At 35.3% G+C, this 19,260-nt stretch overlaps 1 protein-coding gene across 3 annotated transcripts in view; it reads left to right on the top strand.

Moving 5' to 3' along the window:
• Window positions 1-498: 498 nt before the first annotated feature.
• Window positions 499-19,260, top strand: part of cdc14b (cell division cycle 14B) — a 36,127-nt gene continuing 17,365 nt past the window's right edge. For 2 of the 3 annotated variants that reach the window (XM_056464188.1, XM_056464190.1), the window contains exons 1-12: window positions 499-758; window positions 1,737-1,827; window positions 3,836-3,911; window positions 4,073-4,165; window positions 6,352-6,428; window positions 6,597-6,663; window positions 7,525-7,587; window positions 7,676-7,763; window positions 9,826-10,056; window positions 12,201-12,339; window positions 12,715-12,883; window positions 14,851-14,954. In XM_056464188.1, coding sequence (XP_056320163.1) covers window positions 668-758; window positions 1,737-1,827; window positions 3,836-3,911; window positions 4,073-4,165; window positions 6,352-6,428; window positions 6,597-6,663; window positions 7,525-7,587; window positions 7,676-7,763; window positions 9,826-10,056; window positions 12,201-12,339; window positions 12,715-12,883; window positions 14,851-14,954 — 1,289 coding nt within the window. In that variant the 5' untranslated portion in view covers window positions 499-667. Of the gene's footprint in view, window positions 759-1,297; window positions 1,529-1,736; window positions 1,828-3,835; window positions 3,912-4,072; window positions 4,166-6,351; window positions 6,429-6,596; window positions 6,664-7,524; window positions 7,588-7,675; window positions 7,764-9,825; window positions 10,057-12,200; window positions 12,340-12,714; window positions 12,884-14,850; window positions 14,955-19,260 lie in introns of those variants that run through there. The other variant, XM_056464189.1, reaches the window with a different exon arrangement.

The raw sequence follows: 19,260 nt of genomic DNA on the forward strand, positions 1-19,260 counted from the left end.
CAATCAAGAATGCATGATTATATGCTGTCATGACTTTGTTATTACAAAATGTGATTATGATGGAAGTCAATGGGTCAAAAACAGCACCAACATAACCAAAGAGGAATCAATTTGCCCACAGTGTATTGTTTTCCAAAGCATTTTTTTTAAAGTATGTGTCAAAATAAGGTTTTTCACCCAAAATCATTCCATTTGCTGAGACACAGAGAAAGTTGTGGCCCAATTAAGCCTCAAAGTGGATGAAAACGACCCAACAGCACACAAGAGTTAATGATGACACAATTTTCAATTTTCTAAGGGTGGACTTTCCCTTTACAGTTCCCATTTATTTGTTGGGACACGGTCTTATTTATAGATTGACTAATTTTACGGATTACTATTTTGATTAATTGACATTGGACATTTCTCAGTCCGACATTTTGGGATTGAACTTTCCCTTTAAAGTTTCAGCCAGTGCCCGGATGTTGGGCAGTGGAGCGCGCCGCTGGCTCTTGTGGCGCAGTGACGTCACTCGCATCGCTTTCAGAAACTTGCCTTCACACGTCACTGGCAGGACAACTGGCCCAAATATACTCCAGTCTGCAGAGCTCCAGGACAGCAGAAGCCGGACAATGCGAACTCCAGCCCGGATTCCGCCCCCTGCCTGAGAGGCCGTGTGGAGAGCAGCATGAAGCGGAAAAGCGAGCGTCGGAGCGGCTCGAGGAAAAGAATCTGCGCGTCTCTGCGGGACCACAGCGACATACAGCTCCACATCACAGGTAAACAACCGCCGAGAACGCGCTTTACCATGGTAGAACTTACACACAAGAGATTACCTCACTAACTAAGCGCTGTTTGTGCAGATATAACAGCTCTGAAATGAACCAGAGAGCGCTTCTTTGTTCTGTTGATGGAGATTAATAATAGAGGATCAAAGTGTTCGGTCCGAGCGAGCTGATATTCTATTGGTTGATGTAAATTACCAATAGAGGATCGAAGTGTTCAGTCTAAGCGAGCTGACATTTTATTGGATGATCTGCGCTTCGCTCCTAGCAACGGCTTGGGCATCGTGCCAATTAGAAGCTAAGGCTCCCTACTGCTCGATTTAAATTCTGAAGGGCGAGGCTTGGTGTGATTGACATGTCAGTGGGTGCTTTGTGAGCCAATCAGGTGCTGCGTCGCGTTGGCTTTGAACCGCTTTTAAGTTCTGAAGGGCGGGGCTTGGTGTGATTGACGTGTCAGTGGGTGCTGTGTGAGCCAATCAGGTGCTGCGTCGCGTTGGCTTTAAACTGCTGAACTTTACTCTGACTAGAGAAACGGCGGAGAGAGAAGCAGAGCTCAGCTCGCAGTGTTGAATTTTTGGCTTTTTTTGTACATTTCTTTTTAAACAAAAAGTTAATTATTTTAAGTAATCTGCAGGATATTTAGTTTTTCCAGCTGAATGTGCTTTGGAGCTCTTTGTTTTTAGTTAAAGCGAGATTTACGGTAATAATGAATCAAAACGGCGTTACGGTAGACCCGCAGCCAAACTGCATCGAGTTTATTAAAGGTGAGAATTTCTCTCGAGTTTCTTTATTTTGGTCGTAATTCTCCACATGTCTGTGTACTTAGTGGGTTTGTCTGGTGTAGATCTCACTTCCGGAACGCGGATTCAAATCTGCTGGACCAATAGATGCAGCCGTGTGTGTTTACATCTTGTTTTACAGTCTTGATTTACATTCGCCAAATCCTCATCTTTTGTCCGTGTTGTGTTTCAGATCAGCTGTATTTTGCTCTTCTTCATCAGAAAGTGAGGAGCACTCCTGACAGACACTGTTTCTGCATCGATGAAGAGCTTTCATATGAGAAGTAAGAGTCAAATATGTGTGAAAATGCTCTCTAGATGAATTTACACGATTAAAAAATGTCATATTACACACTATCTAATACAGGGCTTCTCAACCTTTTTCACTTGGGGCCCACTTCTCAATTTTTGAAGGCCCACCAATCTGACATTTTCTCAAAAATGTTTGCATGAAATGCTAATTTAAACCTTTATTTATTTATTTATTTATTTATTTATTATTATTATTAACACTTGTTATTTGTTACTAGTGTGTATATATATATATATATATATATATATATATATATATATATATATAAATAAATAAATAAAATACATTTGTTGTGCCTTCTATTATTAGCATTTTACAAAAATATGTAATTTTATTTAAATTGAATTATATATAAAACGATATAATGTATATAAAAACAAAAAAATATAATTTATTATCGGTGTCTTTGAATCTGTGTATGTTATTTATTTATTTATATATATATATATATATATATATATATATATATATATATATATATATATATATATATATATATATATATATATATATATATATATATATATATATATATATATATATATATATATATATAAATAAATAAATAAATAAATAAAACAAAACGCTCACAGGTAGGCATGGGCCAGTATAAGATTCTGACAGTATGATAACCTTGGATAAAAATATCACAGTTTCGCGGTATCGTGATTACTGCTCTAAAATATATTGTTTTTGAATGTCTGGGTAAAAAAAAAAACTTTTTTCCCTTTTGAACACAATATATTTTATTTTAGGAAACATTTTAAAGTATTTTGGAGCAGTAAACGTGTCAGGCTAAATAATTTAAATGAATTACTGACTTCTGCTGTCTTGTTTTACAAATTTATTTAATTTTTTTTAACTATTTAAAATGACATCTTTGGATCTCATTTCTGCTGGAGATACTGTTGTCCTTAAAAACAAAAACAAAAAAGTCAATAAAAAAAAATAATACACATACCTCAGGAACGCTATTGCAGAAAATTTTAATGGTTGTAAAACCTTGAATGTTCCAAACTGCGGTATACCTTGAAAACTGTTATCGTCCCAATGCCTACTCGCAGGATGTTAATTTAGACAACTATGCAGAAATATTAAATAGTTCACACAAAAATACACAAAGAGAGACTTTCGGTTTTACTTCACACATAGTTTATGAATGAACAGACTGATGTAGTAGTTGCAGATGTGATCATGAGGGTGTTTTTGCACCAAGTTCAAAGTAATCAATCAGAGAACAGCAGAAAGTGCATTACTTCGATTAATTTAATATAGCATATTAATAATGAAATCCGAAAAATTAAAGTGTAATATTGAGAGTTAATTTTCTCACGGCCCACCTGCAGGATCGCTGAGAACTCCTCATCTGATACATGATTGAATAGAATATGCTTTCTTGAAAACTTGTAGTATAATTCTACAAATTTGTGTTTAATATTGTGCTTTGTGTGTCTGCTTTCAAATTTTAACTGCGAATATACATGTATTTATATACATAGTCAAGCTTAAAATTATTTATACTGCTGACAAATTCTGACTTTATTTTACAAGAAGGCTGTGCTATTTCTAACTTTATGGTTGAACAAGAGTAACTAAGTTAAAATTAATTAAATTGTTTGAAATTAAGTTTAAATTTGCCAGTGGTATTAATGTCAGATTATTAATAAATAAATAAATATATTAGTATTCACTACTATAATTTTATAGAATATATGTAATTTCTTTATGTTTGTATGTGCATATATGTATTATTTATTTAGTTGTTGTTTTTTTTACATTACAAGTTTATAATAGTTAAGACACTCTACAGATTTCCAATTTTAATATGATGATGAATATGATGCAACATGTGTAACCTAGATTAACTATTTAGATGGAAGTATTTACCCCTCTCGTAAATTAGTAGCCTGCTTCTCTGGTTTCCCATGTACTGTACCAGACCTTTATCATTGACCCCTTTGATTTTTATATTTGAACAGCTTCTATGCGGACTTTGGACCACTCAACCTGGCCATGCTGTATCGCTTCTGCTGCAAACTCAAAAAGAAGCTGAAGGTAACAATGCTTTATTATAATGGTGCATGTATTGGAGCATTTCTACTTATTATTATTATTATTATTATTATTATTATTATTATTATTATTATTATTATTTTAAATATGATTCAGTGGATTAATTGTAATGAATTGTTTAAATATCCTGTTCTTTTCCACAGTCATGTGCTCATGCAAAGAAGAAAATTGTGTTTTACACTTATGGGGACAGAAAGAAACAAGCCAATGCTGCGTATTTGATCGGCTCTTATGCTGTAAGTTTATCTTGTTTTTAATACTTACCCTTGTTAACCTGTATTTTTCCAGTGGTTTAACATGTGCGTGCAGCAAATTTTAAATGTCTATATGTGTATAACAATACATAAGTTATATGTTAAGCAAATATTTATAATTAAAATGGGTTTCAATGATTTTAAACCCTTGTGCATCAATTAAAAAAGGTACTCCTAGGTTCAAAGTGGACAAAAAATAAATATAAATGTTAAAATAATAAAATAAATGTAAATTTCATCAAAAAATGTGTATATATTAAGGCTGGGTGATTAATTGAAAAGTAATCTAAATTGACATTCTGAATCTATAATCGATCAAAATTTTCCAGGTCATTACCTTCCCTCTGTTTGTAGATTTAAGTGACCCTGCTCTGTTAAGGCTAATTTATACTTATGTTATTCTTATATTATACTTCTGCCAAGCACTCGCATATGGTCTATATACCTGCGCGCCGCTAAAAAAAATTAACTACACATCACAATGTCACGTAGTGCAAGCTTTGTGATCGGTCGATTTGGTAGTGGTGCTGAAAGTGGGTGATGCAGAGAGCTGTGTTTTATGCAGTGTGTTTTAATTTTAGTTGTTCAGCGTTAATGTTCAATAAATAATCATGGATAGTGTGTTTACTTCAGCTATTTTAAAATGCACCCTTCATTCAAAAATCTCTCACTTGTAGTATAAAATAGATACATAAAATGATTGTTCATTAATCATAATAGTTAAAATGTGAAATTAACCAAGATTTCAATTTTAGGGCAAATCGCCCAGCCATATACATTATTAATTATTTTATTTCTTTTTTTATTTATTTAATTTTCCATATGCTTTGTGCTGTGGAGATTTTCTTTCGTTTGTTAATTACAGTGATAAACCACATCATTTGTTTTGAGATTTATATTTTACTATGACTCCAAAAACTATAATATAGTATAATAATTAATATATTATATTTATTAATATATAATAAAGTATTTAATATACTTTAATAATATCTTGACACTTGTTACAAAAAAATCTGTGTATATTCATTTAATTTATTTTTTATTATGAATGAATTTATTATTATTATATATATTTTTAATTTACTTTAACTTGATGTCAGTTTTTTTCTTCACCAGCATCAGTTCTAATCATAATTACTGAATATTCATTCATTTTCAGAAATAAAAGTAAAAATAAAATATCAAAATTAGGCTTGTGCCGGTATTCGGTAATGCGATAAATCACGGTAATGAATATGCACGATATTGTTATCGCGGGCACTTCAAAATACCGTGAAAAATAATAGATCCGAATTTATATTCTTAGAACGCGCCTTAGCTTATTTGCCATCAACCGCTTGAAGAAACACTGCGTATATGCTGCGCAGAACTGATGCGCACTCTGATGTAAACAATCCCTGCATGTAGAAGCACTGTGTGCACTGTGTGCGCGCCGCCGCTGCCACCGCACTATAATCCTCACACGAAGAAGAAGCATGGCGGAAGGAGGAACGCTGCCGACAATTTATCCCCCTTCAAAAAAAAAGTCAGAGGCTTGGAAATATTTTGGGTTCCAAAAAAATGCAGAGGGATTGCTGATCGAAGACGGTTTCCCTTTGCACATTCACTTTGATATAATTGCTCAAGTTTACTTTTATATTGTGTATTGTTTTATTTATATTTATGTGTATTTAAATGTTTGAAGTACTTTTAGTTAATTAAAAAGTTATTAAAGTTACTAAGTTGACGAAACTGAAGTTTTTTGTGTTTTTTTTACCTGTTTCTCTAGTAAAATTACAATATCGTGATAATACCGTATACCGTGATAAAAGCTCAATCAATTAATCGCAGCATGAAAATGTGATACCGGCACATGCCTAGTCAAAATATTCATCATCATTCAGCATAACGCGCATATTTATGTTAAATAGAAACGTGCTTATTTTGAGCTTTACTTGTATAATTAAGCATAATTGTTGTACTATACGGGATTTTGAAAGCTAGTGATTCAAATAATGGTGACAAAGTAGAAATATTTTGGATGAGTCTTAGTAATATTTTAATGTGGTGGTGGTCAGTCATCATTATTATTCCTATTTTTATTATTTGCTTAAATGCATACAAGAAAAACATCCTCCAGTTCATATTTAGATGTGAAGAAGTCACACTTGTTTGTCTTTTTGTAGGTAATGCATCTACAGAAAACCCCAGAAGAAGCGTACAGCCTTCTGGTCTCTCAGAATGCACCATATCTTCCTTTTAGGTAATTAAAATGCATCATCTTCATTATTAAAGACAATGCATGAAATCATCAAAAATGCATGTATATTTTGGAGAAAACACAAACATGCATACGATAATAAGCCTCATATTCTGTGGTGAATGTCTAGATTTATGAAAAATGTATTGAATTTTTCATTGTTTTCGACAGAGATGCATCGTTTGGGGCTTGCATGTACAATCTGAATATTCTGGACTGTCTGCGGGCCGTTCACAAGGTAACCCTGAATCTGTCTGGAGATCAGTTTATATACAAAGACGGCTTGCTTTTAAAGCAACTTCACAGTAATATACTGGACAATAATGTAATTTATGATGCAAACAGCATCAGAGAAGATGTAAAAAAGGTGCATAATAGTTCCCCTTTCATGTAAGATGTAAAATAAGTCTCTGATGTCCCTAGAGTGAGTGAGTGAGTGAGTGAGTGAGTGAGTGAGTGAGTGAGTGAGTGTGTGAGTGTAAGTTTGAGCTCAAATGTACCACACAGAGAACGTTTTCTAACCCTAAAACTGACCCTTTCAGGCTTTGATCCCAATTGTAGCATGTTGCTGACTGTCACTTTAAATTCAAATTAGATTGTGCTCTTTTCAAAAGAGGGCGGAGCTACAAACTGCATCACCTGATGTAAAACAGCACTAGCTGTGTTGTGCTTCATGCTTCTGTCAGTCTATGTCGCTCCTGTTCATCTAAAACTCCACATCTATAATCCTCTTAGTCTATGCTGACATTATCTTCAGCAGCTCAAACACTCTAATGGCTAATGGACAGACGGCTGCTTCTCACTCAGGGGTGCTGTTTATGCTAATGAGGAAGAGATAGGCACTAGTGGGCGGGGCTTTCCCTCTCTGATGACACGTACAAAGGGAGAATGTCAATCAAAGTGTTTCATTCATCAAGTCTGGTTATGAAAAAATACAAATAGTTCATGTTGACCGTTAGAGACTGGAGATATTCACACACTGCTGACACACAACTGTGTGTAAACCCCTCATAAAATATATATATAGGTATATATATATATAATAGGTCTCCTCTAATATTCCGCTGTAATGATTTAATCTATAAATGTCTTTTTTTAGGCTCTGCAGTTTGGCTGGTTGGATTTCGCACAGTTTAATGTGGAGGAATATGAACATTATGAAGTGAGCGTCTCCTGATATATTAACGAAAATTAAAATAATCGGATCTCACATTAACAGACCTGATGTGTGTGTTTAATGTTGTTCCCAGAGAGCAGAAAATGGAGATTTCAACTGGATCCTTCCAGGGAAGTTTCTGGCTTTCAGCAGTCCTCATCCCAAGAGCAAAATCGAGAATGGTGCGCATGATGTTTTGTCTCTTAGACCAGTTTGGTGGTGTTGTTTCCAACACTCTTTATAATGCAATAAATTCAGTTTTAAACATATAAATTGACAAATCTCAGTAACAATTCCTCAATTTAAAGACATGACCTAGCCCCTATATAGAAATCTGGCATGCATATGCTAAAATATGGTAGGAAACATTTAATTCTGTTCCTAATTGTTGTGAAGCTTGTTCATTTAAAAAATATAGATAGATAGATGGATGTATAGCGATATGGCTAGAGATAGATAGATGGATAGAGATATGGATAGAGATAGATAGATGGCTAGAGATAGATAGATGGATAGAGATATGGATAGAGATAGATAGATGGATAGAGATATGGATAGAGATAGATAGATGGATAGAGATAGATAGATGGATAGAGATAGATAGATGGATAGAGATAGATAGATGGATAGAGATATGGATAGAGATAGATAGATGGATAGAGATAGATGGATAGAGATAGATAGATGGATAGAGATAGATAGATGGATAGAGATAGATAGATGGATAGAGATAGATAGATGGATAGAGATAGAGATAGGTAGATGGATAGAGATAGAGATAGGTAGATGGATAGAGATAGAGATAGGTAGATGGATAGAGATATAGATAGGTAGATGGATAGAGATATAGATAGGTAGATGGATAGAGATATAGGTAGATGGATGGATAGAGAGATGGATGGATAGAGAGATAGATGGATAGGTAGATGGACAGAGATAGATAGATGGATAGAGAGATAGATAGATGGATAGAGAGATAGATAGATGGATAGAGATAGATAGATAGATAGATAGATAGATAGATGGATAGATTTTTAAATAGAAGACTTTATTCGATAGTTTACAGGGTGTTCGTGGGGTCTTAAAGTATTTAAAGTTGATAAATCAATTAAGAGAAAATTAAAGCCCTTAAAAGGTATTAAAGTCTTAATCACATTTTTAGAAACTTTAATTTTGTTCAAGCGTTGTCTGAAGTGTTTGACTCCAAAAAAAGCATAAATGTTTATTTTCCTCCTAATTTTAACAACGGCATGCTCGATCTACGTGATTGGTTTGGGCCGGGGCACATCTGCCCAAGCTCCTTCGTCCGGGTGATGTCACGTAATTTGCGACAAACGCGGTGAAGGTGATGTTACGGTCTCTAAAATGGGAAAATGTAGGTTTGCGTACTCCTGTTTGGAGAAAGACTAGTTTAAACAGCGGCTGAAGCCTGTCCCTGAAAACAACTGCGTAATTTATTCTTTAAAGCTTCATTTTTTTTTCCTGAGCTTATTATTACTATTGCATGGTTGTGTGCCATTTACCTAATAAACAGTTGTTAATAAACAGTTGTAGTTAAATCAAAGGTTTGATACTGATTAGAACTTGAAGTGGCGATGAGGTCTTTAAATATTCTGAGGTCTTTAATAAGCCTTTAATAATAGGATTCCTGCATATACCCTAGTTTAATATTTTTATGCTTTTCTTAGTGAGTATAGATCAGGCATGGGCAAACTCGATCCTCGAGGGCCGGTGTCCCTGCAGAGTTTTACTCCAACACTAATCAAACACACCTGAACACCCTAATTAGTGTCTTCAAGATCACTAGAAAGCTACAAGCAGGTGTGTTTGATTAGGGTTGGTGCAAAACTATGCAGGACACCAGCCCTCCAGGATCGAGTTTGCCCATCCCTGGTATAGATAATAGTGGTGCATTTTAATCAAAACTGTTTTATTAAACCATTATATTCTTTATAATAAGAGTTTGGTCACAAAACATCTTTATTAATAGAAAGATAAACCTTTAATGTTTTTTCTCAGTATATTATTTTGGGTGTAGTTCTGTTTGGACTGTGATCTTCAGTTTTGTTAGATTAGTTCATCAGTTTTGTCTTTGCCACTAAATAATCTGATGTATCTGCACAAATATATTACTGTAAAGCATCCTGTAGAAAATATTCATGTAAAGGGGGATCTGTGAGAGGTGAACTCTTATGCTCGACACCGTACATGCATTTATTATTAATTAGTATTTTTCCCCATCAGGATACCCTCTCCATGCTCCTGAAGCGTATTTCCCATACTTCAGGAAGCACAACGTCACCACCATCATCCGGCTGAATAAGAAAATGTACGACTCCAAGCGGTTCACAGACGTGGGCTTCAAACACCACGACCTGTTCTTTGTGGACGGAAGTACACCGAACGACAGCATCGTCAGCCGGTTCCTGCACATCTGTGAGAATGCAGATGGAGTCATTGCCGTCCACTGTAAAGGTCTGTGCACTTCTGCCTGATTGCATGTACAGGAAAATATGCATGCATTAAGCCCTGTTCAAAGCAAGCACAATAACAAGAAATATACTTTTGTTCACACACAGGGCGGATTTAGTGTTTTGGGCACCTTAAGCAATTCATGCTATGTGGCCAAACAGTTCTATTGTTTTATTATTATGATTATTATGATTATTTTATTATTATTTATTATTATTGATTATTATTTTATTTTTATTATTTTATTTTTATTATTATTATTTTATTATAATTTATCATTATTTTATTTTTATTATTATTATTATTATTATTAGGTTATTTTATTTTTATTATTATTATTTTGTTATTATTATTATTATTATTATTATTGTTGTTGTTGTTTTGTTTATTATTATTTTATTATTATTATTTATTCTTATTATTATTTTATTTTTATTATTTTATTTTTGTTGTTGTTGTTATTATTATTATTATTATTATTATTAGGTTATTTTATTTTTATTATTATTATTTTGTTGTTGTTGTTGTTGTTGTTGTTGTTGTTATTATTATTGTTGTTGTTATTTTGTTTATTATTTTATTATTATTATTTATTTTTATTGTTGTTGTTGTTGTTGTTGTTGTTGTTGTTGTTATTATTTTATTATTATTATTGTTGTTTTTTTTAATTATTATTTTATTATTATGATGATTATTATTATTATTATTAATATTATTTAATTTTTATTATTTTTATTATTATTGTTGTTGTTGTTGTTGTTGTTGTTGTTATTATTTTTATTATTATTATTTTCTTCTTTATTTATTATTCCTTTAGTTTAATCTTATTTTTTCAAAATATATTTTTATCTTTATGCAATCTCTACATTTGAAATTAGTTTTCTCAAAATGAATTCACAGCTATAAATAATAAACTATTTTGTTAAACTAAATCTTCATCTGGTTTTACAGCTGGACTGCTCCATGATTGGGGACACATTTGCTCAGATGTAATGATTACTGTTAATTTTGATTTGTTAGACCCTCACCATACAAAATATTATAGAAAACGATGTTACATACAATTAATTTATAGGACTTCTAGGTATTATTAGGGGCCCTACGCAGTTTATTGGTTAAATTCGCCCCAGTCCACACAGATGAACGATAATGATCTTTATTTTTGGATTCTGCTGTTAATTGTGCATAATATTGACAGCCTCTTATGGATCATTTACGTAATGTCCGAAATCACCTACTACGCAGTTGGTACTGCATTTGATTTTAAGCGGACTACTCGGTCGTTAGAAAAGTACGTTCAATACAGTATGAATGTGAGAAGTAGGAATGGAATTCGGACGTACTACGCCTGCCGTTTTGTCACGTGACCTACCTGCGTCAGATGCGTCGCTTCACTCCCATTCATGAATTGACTGAATTCATGAATGGATTTTCGAATTCGGACATACTACTCGGCTCGCATACTGATTTTAGCGTACTGTATAGTACGCAAGTATGCGGTTTCAAACGCAGCCTTAGTGTGAACACCACATCGATTTTTAAAGGTCCCAAAAAATGAAAATAAAGTTTTAATTAAATTTGTTTATTTTTTTGTTTATTTATTTTTTTTATAGATGCTGGTATCAATATTGTTAGTTTTTAGGATATCTATAATCTAGTGTGCACCAAAACAGTGACAATTCACATTTAGAAAATTTAAAACTGATGTAAACATGTAATGCTTGTAGTTTGTACTTCTGCCTAAATGCATCAACGTTTTTACTCTCGTCACCTCATACTTTAGATTCTCATCTTGACCAATCAAATGCTCTCTGGTGTCTGACATGTCCTGCCCCCTTTGAGATGCTGCTTATTTGATGTGCTTGAGCTCAACCACTCTCACTAGCAGAGCTGTGATTAAAACAAAACACTATTGGCTGTTTTTTAAAAAGGGGAGGAGCTAGACAGTCCCGACATCTCTTCATGTTTTGGTTGAGATCATGTCAAACATTGAATAATGCACATTTCAATGCACCTCACGGGACTTTTTAAAGACACAAAATTAAGTTGCATAGTGTGAACAGCACAGCAATCTGCTGATGTTTAAACTCATGTAGTGTGCTTAAGTCTGTGTGAAATAGAAATGTAAATGGGCCTGTGTGTTTCAGCTGGTCTGGGCCGAACGGGGACACTGATTGGCTGTTACCTGATGAAACACTTTCGATTGACGGCAGCTGAAGCCATCGCGTGGATCAGGATATGCAGACCCGGATCCGTCATTGGACCCCAACAGAACTTTGTTGATGAGTGAGTGAGTTTTAGACACCTTAAAGAGGACCTATTATGCCCTTTTTAGGATGTAAAGTAAGTCTGCGACGTCTCTAGAGTGTGTGTATGTGAAGTTTGAGCTGAAAATAGCCCACATAATATTTTCTAACTCTCTGAAGCTGACCCTTTTAGACTTTGATCCTCATTTTGGTGACTGTCACTTTAAATTTAAATGAGCTTGTGCTCTTTTCAGCAGCAGATTCAAAAACAGCCCTAGTGTTGTCAGTGCTGGTCAGGTTTGCATGTTGTGAGTGTGTGCTTCATGCTTCTGTCAGTCTATGGAGACTCCTGTCGCTTCATTTTTTACTTTCAGTAATCCTAATATTAATTAAATCACATCTCTTAATGTTGCAGAAAGCAGTCGAGTCTGTGGGCAGAGGGTGATCTGTATCGGCAGAAGATCAATGAGCAGGAAAACGGCTCTGCTAAAACAGCAGTGGCTGGAATCCTGTCTGGGGTGGAAGATATCTCTATTAATGGAACCAACAAGAGCACATCACAGAGGAAAACAGCCAGTCAGAATGTGAGTATCTACATCAACACTGTCCATAACAGCATGAAGTTGCGTTTAACAGGGTCATGAACTGAGAAACCCAAACTGCCCTGATCATCTGAGTTATATAAGAGCTGTAAACATCCTGTAAGTTTAATGCTGCGTTCACACCAGATGCGGAAGAAGCGTCAAGCGCGAGTGATTTACATGTTAAGTCAATGCAAAGGCGCAAATAGAAATTCTACAGCGCGATATGTGCGAATGAGGTGGCGTGAGTTGAGCATTTCGCATGATTTACGCACTAAAAATCTGAACTTCAGCAGACATTCGCACAGCGTTAACCAATCAGGAGCTTTCTTTTGTAGGGGTGTTATGACGTAGAGTCTGTTGTTGGTCTCTCGGAGGGAAGTCCTCCTGCCGACAACGGACAACAGCTCATCAAACTGGGCTCGGCTCAGTCAGAAGCACCGCTGAAAGCCTCTATCATCCAGGTTCAGTTTCTGGAGGAGTTTGAGCTCACAGAGCTGGGTGCTCCACTGAATAGATCTAGTGGACTCAGACATGAATCTAAATGGATCGACGCTGTTTTTTTAGCCTTTATAAACCAGTTATTTTCTAAATAAAATCCATTTTAGCCATTTAGCAACAACGCTATAGTCATCGGGCAGTAGGGTTGAACGGTTTACCGGTACTATGGGAGTATCGCTAAACTATGGCTCCAAAATACTGGCAATGCCACTGTTGTTTGTAAACGGTAGTATCGTCTTTTACGGTCCATCTACACTAGATAATGTTGCATGTGGAGACGTCACTAAAATGCTCACCTGTCTGCAACAATAGACCATTTCATTTGAGTAGTCTGTGGAGCCCTTTAAGGCTGCACGTTTTCTGATGTTTGCTGACATGTCAAACGCACACCTGAATTGAACCTTCGCTAAGCCACACCCAAAAACTGCCACCCACCAATCGTGGCTTAGCAATCGTAGCTACGTGCAGGGGGTCTGTCAAGCTTTTGAGCGAGGGAAACAAGCCAAAGCGTTGTGCATATGGATTATGCAGATCTGACACCCGGTATCCTAAAAGTTTGGACAGGATGGTGGAATTTTTTTTTTCCCTTTTCAAAACCTAAGACCCAAGGTGAGAAATGCCAGTGTGGATCAAGCTCTGTGAGGGGCGCTAAAGCAGCGGAGCTAAGTTGGTTTTGTTTTCGATATTCCTGACCCATTCAGTGATAGACGACAATAACTCACACACCTCTTACCCTAAACAGATCTAAACTGAGTTTCCTACATAAATACAAAGCAGGTTCTGTTTCCCAGCTGTCTTTTTCTTTTTTCCCGCTCCATTATGAGCACTGCTCCGTTTAAGCCTTCGCCATAGTAGTCGTACTAATAGAATTTGACGCGTGAATGAAGCAGAGTAAAATCAAAGTGTTCACGCCTCTATTTACGTGCGAATAGCTCGATTTTTATCTGCGCGTACCGCGTCTGGTGTGAACACAGCATTAGAAATCAAATCTCTGTGGTTTCTCTGAAATGGGCTTATATTGAAGGCCATCTGTCAAAACTTCAAGTTCTGAAATGTTCAACTCTATAGTGTAATAGTGAATTAGCTCTGACTCCAAAGAAGATCCACGCCCACTTCTACTGCACTGCCCACTGAACCTTGTTAATATACAAAACTGTAAGCCAATCAGAGCAGCTGGGTGTTTGCTTATGAGTCTATTGAATTGAATTGGCCATCCATATAAATAATATACAGATAATATTGTAAAGCATTCAATAGAAAATATATATTTAAAACAGATTTATGAGGAGTTTACTCATATGCTGAGCACTGTATATAAATAAAAAGTATTAAATTTTTCATGTGTCTTTACTAACGTTCTTGTTAACCAGCTTGTGTTTTGATGAAGCACACTAAAGAATTTTTCTTATATATTTTTGCCGTGTCTTTACTAACGTTCTTGTTAACCAGCTTGTCTTTTAATTGTTCAGCACACTGAAGAAGAGGAAGAGGAGTGTGCTGGACTCACACAAGGTGACAAACTGCGAGCTCTGAAGAGTAAAAGGCAGTCCAGAGCATCTACAGGCTCAATATCGTGAGTACATCTCCTTTATATTGCTTTTCTGTCCATCCATATACATGTAGCCTGGCGGTACGTGTCCACTGGCGCAGAAGAATCAGCTTTCACTTCTGAAAAAGCACGTTTAACTCCAAGGTGAAATGCCCAAAGTGCTTCACATAGCGCATAGAAATGTAAGATATTCAAATATCATGGACCACCAATGACAAAGTACAAACGTTAAATAAAAAACACTCCACAACAAGCATTTAACAGTGCTTCAAATGCTAAACTGAACATATTTGTTCATAAAATATGACCTAAAATCCTCTAACTATGAATGAATACCTGTAAACTACTCTTCTTCAGTGAATGTGTGTTTGATATATCTTAAATATATATGGGTTGACTTTGCGTACAGTGATTTATTGGACTTTGGTGACCTTTCTTTGGTGTTTTATTGCTACAAATTAATAGTGAATGCATTTAAACTAGGTCTGCAAGATATTGGAAAAATCAAGCATTGCAGTACTTTGTTATTCTGCGATTTAACTTTGTTCATATCACAATATACAAATTGCAGAATAACAATTTCATATATAGATGACTTGAATATCTCCATTTTCAGAAAAATTGATCGTATCAGATCAATTGGGATGATTCTGTAGGGAAGTTCATCTGCATAGAGTCGATTAAACAAAACAAACCATAGATAAATGCAGTACAGAAAACATACAGTTGAAACAGTGTTTTCTGCATTCACAATATTCAGGTACAGTAATTGAATAATAAATAATTCATTAAATTAATCATTATTAAAGTTACCAATGTTACAGCGGCCTTAAAAATGCATGCAAATTCTATATTATAATGCTGGCTCAGCATTGCAAAATCTTGCTATGTGACATGTATATGATCACATTGTGAAATCGAAGTATATTAATCCATAATAATAATTAATAATAAATAAATAATAATAAATTAATCCATATATTATGCAGAGATCTAGATTAAATGTCATTTGTATAACAGTTTAATCATGTCAAGTGTGACTAATGAAATGGCGAGCGGTTTTGATTTAATTGTTAATGTTTGGGGGGAGTAACATGATTTTTTTATATGCGGGTTGAGTTTGCTTGCAGTAATTTATTAGTTTCGGTTAGTGTATTATTGCTACAAGTTAATAACAACCTGCTCTTGAAATCTAAACTAAATGTAATTTGTATAACAGTTTAATTCAGTACTTAATTCAAATGGTTTTGCTTTATTTATTTATTTATTTATTTATTTATTTATTTATTTATTTATTTTTGGGAGTAACAGATGATGCATTTAAATCTTGAAGGATCAAACAGGAGTATGGTTTATGCCGAGTTCAGACTGCATGATTTTCAAAGTAGTCGCGTCTCGGATGTTTTCACACGGCATGGCTATCTGGGGTAGCGTTCTGTCGGTGCTGTGTTTACACTGTAGGATGGATCGACGACAGGAGAGTTCACCCTGCATGACTTATAAAATAGGAAGAATCACAGACAACTTTGTCCAAACCTTGTCTCACAACCCAACTAACGCGAGAAGTGACATGGAAACAGCGCGAGGTCACGAAATATGTCTTTCATTATTAACTACATAATGGAAATAAGAAGGCGCTAGCTTTGGAAACTTGTGTTGCTCACCTGGCTTTTGAAGAGAATTAACAATCTCTCCTCAACTTTTCTTTAACTTTTTGACTTGATTGTGTTACAACCTCCTAGCTCAAGGAAGTAGCAACAAAACCAAATAAATATCCAAACCAGAAATTCAAATCAACTTAATTATATTTAATCAAAAATTAAGTGAAATGATGCATAAATATAAAGACAAGAACACAAAAAAACTACAATGCTGAAGAGGGAAGGATGAACACCCACAGTCCTGTTCTCTTGGTCTTTATCCAAACGCACATCAGAGGTAACACTCCGCACCTGGTCCAAACGTAATCACGGCAAAACACCGCACCTGTTCGACACTCCAGAAGAATACCAGATCTTGGAACACCTCCATCTAGTGGACACTAGTTAACAGAACCTTACGACCGTCACAATTGTGATATTGACACGTCAGACAGACACGGGTGCTCCTGACAAATTTCCACTAGTTTTCTAACTTCTCCCCAGCCTCCCGCTGGCCTGCAGATACCTACGCTAGTGGATGCTGCTCTCTCATTGGCTGTAGGTGATTGTAGATGTTATTTTCAATCAGAAAACATTTTACACGGCATGATTTGAATCGCCGACAGCTCCAGATATTCAGCATGCCAAATATCTCACGAGCGTTGGCGACTCCTCTGCGATTGTCTTATATTGCATCCTTGATAGTTCATACTGTATGATTGTCACTCATGTGAACGAGCACTGATTTGCCTGTGATTTCAGGCATTTGTCTGCGACTTTAACAAAATCTATCGGCGAGTCAAAATCATCTGAACTTGGCACTAGTGAAAATGTGCAGGGAAAATTTATTTGGTGCTGATAGTTATATGATCTAAACGAGTTTAATTCTGATAGCTTGTAAAATAACTCTGAGTTCTCATAACTACATTCTTATAAAATTGTATAAATATCAGTGGTCATTTTACATCACTAATAACATTACAGCAATGTTATGTTTTTTTTTTCTGAGGAACCGAGATAGTAAATGTTCTGGAAATAAACCTTCCTCATTCCTGATGGACATATTTGCTTTATTTTAATCTTTTTATTATTATTATTATTATTATTATTATTTTAACGTTTGGATAAAGTAAACCTCAGTTATGCAGTAAGTGTTCATCTTGTAAATATCAACTTTATAGAATACAGATTAGACCGCAAAACAGAAATGAGGTTAGACATTTTTACCAGTAAATTAATGCTGCTTTGTGAAACACAAACACATTTGGAGTATGTTTACAGCACTAGTTGAGTGGAAACACTACTAATAAAGACTATTTTTAAGACGATAAAGGCTTCATAGTGCATTATATAATGTTACTTTCTATTTCTTGTCAGCTGCTTTTGAAGGGTAGTCTGGATGTTCTGTTTTTGCAATGCTTACCACAGTAAACCAAAACGTTATGAAATATTGACACCTCATGTGGTGAATATGCAACTGTTAAATGGATTTTCAATCCTAATATTCCCAGATCTGATTGTTTCTGGGATAGGGCTGCACAATATAGCCAAATTATCGTGATCATTCATTCATCTTTTCGGGTTAGTCCCTTTATTAATCAGGGGTCGCCACATCGCAATGAAACGCCAACTTATCCAGCATGTGTTTTACCCAGTGGATGCCTTTTCAGCTGCAACCCATCACTGGGAAACACCAATTCACACCCACACATACACTACGGCCAATTTAGTTAATCAATTCCCCTATAGCACATGTGTTTGGACGGTGGGGGAAACGGGAGCACCCGGAGAACACTGGGAGAACATGCAAACTCCACACAGAAACATCAACTGACCCAGCCGGGACTCGAACCAGCAATTTTCTTGCTGTGAGGTGAAAGTGCTACCAATTGTGCCACTGTGTCGCCCGTCATCGCAGACATATGTGATAATTTAAATGTACTTTATGCATTGGTTTTCTCAGTTTGACCAATCAGATGGGGCCTTAATATTTTTATCCCCGCCTCCTCAGTAGTTGCTGTTCTGCTATAGGCTGGAGTGGCTCAAAGTTAAACCCAGAGCTGAAAATAAACACTGATTGGCTGTTGTAATTTTACCGCCATTAGAGTCGATGTCTGCGCAGGTTTTTGCTCATTTATAGTGTTTTAAAGACTAAATGTATGCAACACAACACAGTTTTGTTTTCGTCTGAATTAAATTAATTTAGATCTGAAGAGTATATTTTACCCGTTTATTTTAATATCATTAAATAAATGAATGGTTTAAAAACAGCTAATAAAATAGCATTTTTGGCATGTTCTTTCATAAGAAATAGCAACATTGCAATACTCAACATTGCATATATTTTTCCAGTATCGTGCAGCCCTAATCTCAATATAAATTGTAAACTATAAGTCAAACTATATTGTGTTAAACAGGTTTACGAGTATTATTGAGCATTTCGAGGCTTCACTCATTGCGAAATCACAGTCCGTAATGTGTTTGCCAGTGGACGTGTGCCGTAGGGAGAGAGTAGTGCGTTAGACGCTCATTGAGTCGATTCCCCTCTGGATCATCTGCATATGATGTGGGTTTCTCATGATGGATGTTGATCTTTATATGTGTGCATGTATGTACATGTAGACTAACTGCATGCTTCACGTTAGAGTTAAAGGGACAGTTCACCCAAAAATGAAATATCTGATATTGTC

This window comes from Danio aesculapii, chromosome 8 (genome assembly GCF_903798145.1).
Source record: "Danio aesculapii chromosome 8, fDanAes4.1, whole genome shotgun sequence".
NCBI lineage: Eukaryota > Metazoa > Chordata > Actinopteri > Cypriniformes > Danionidae > Danio > Danio aesculapii.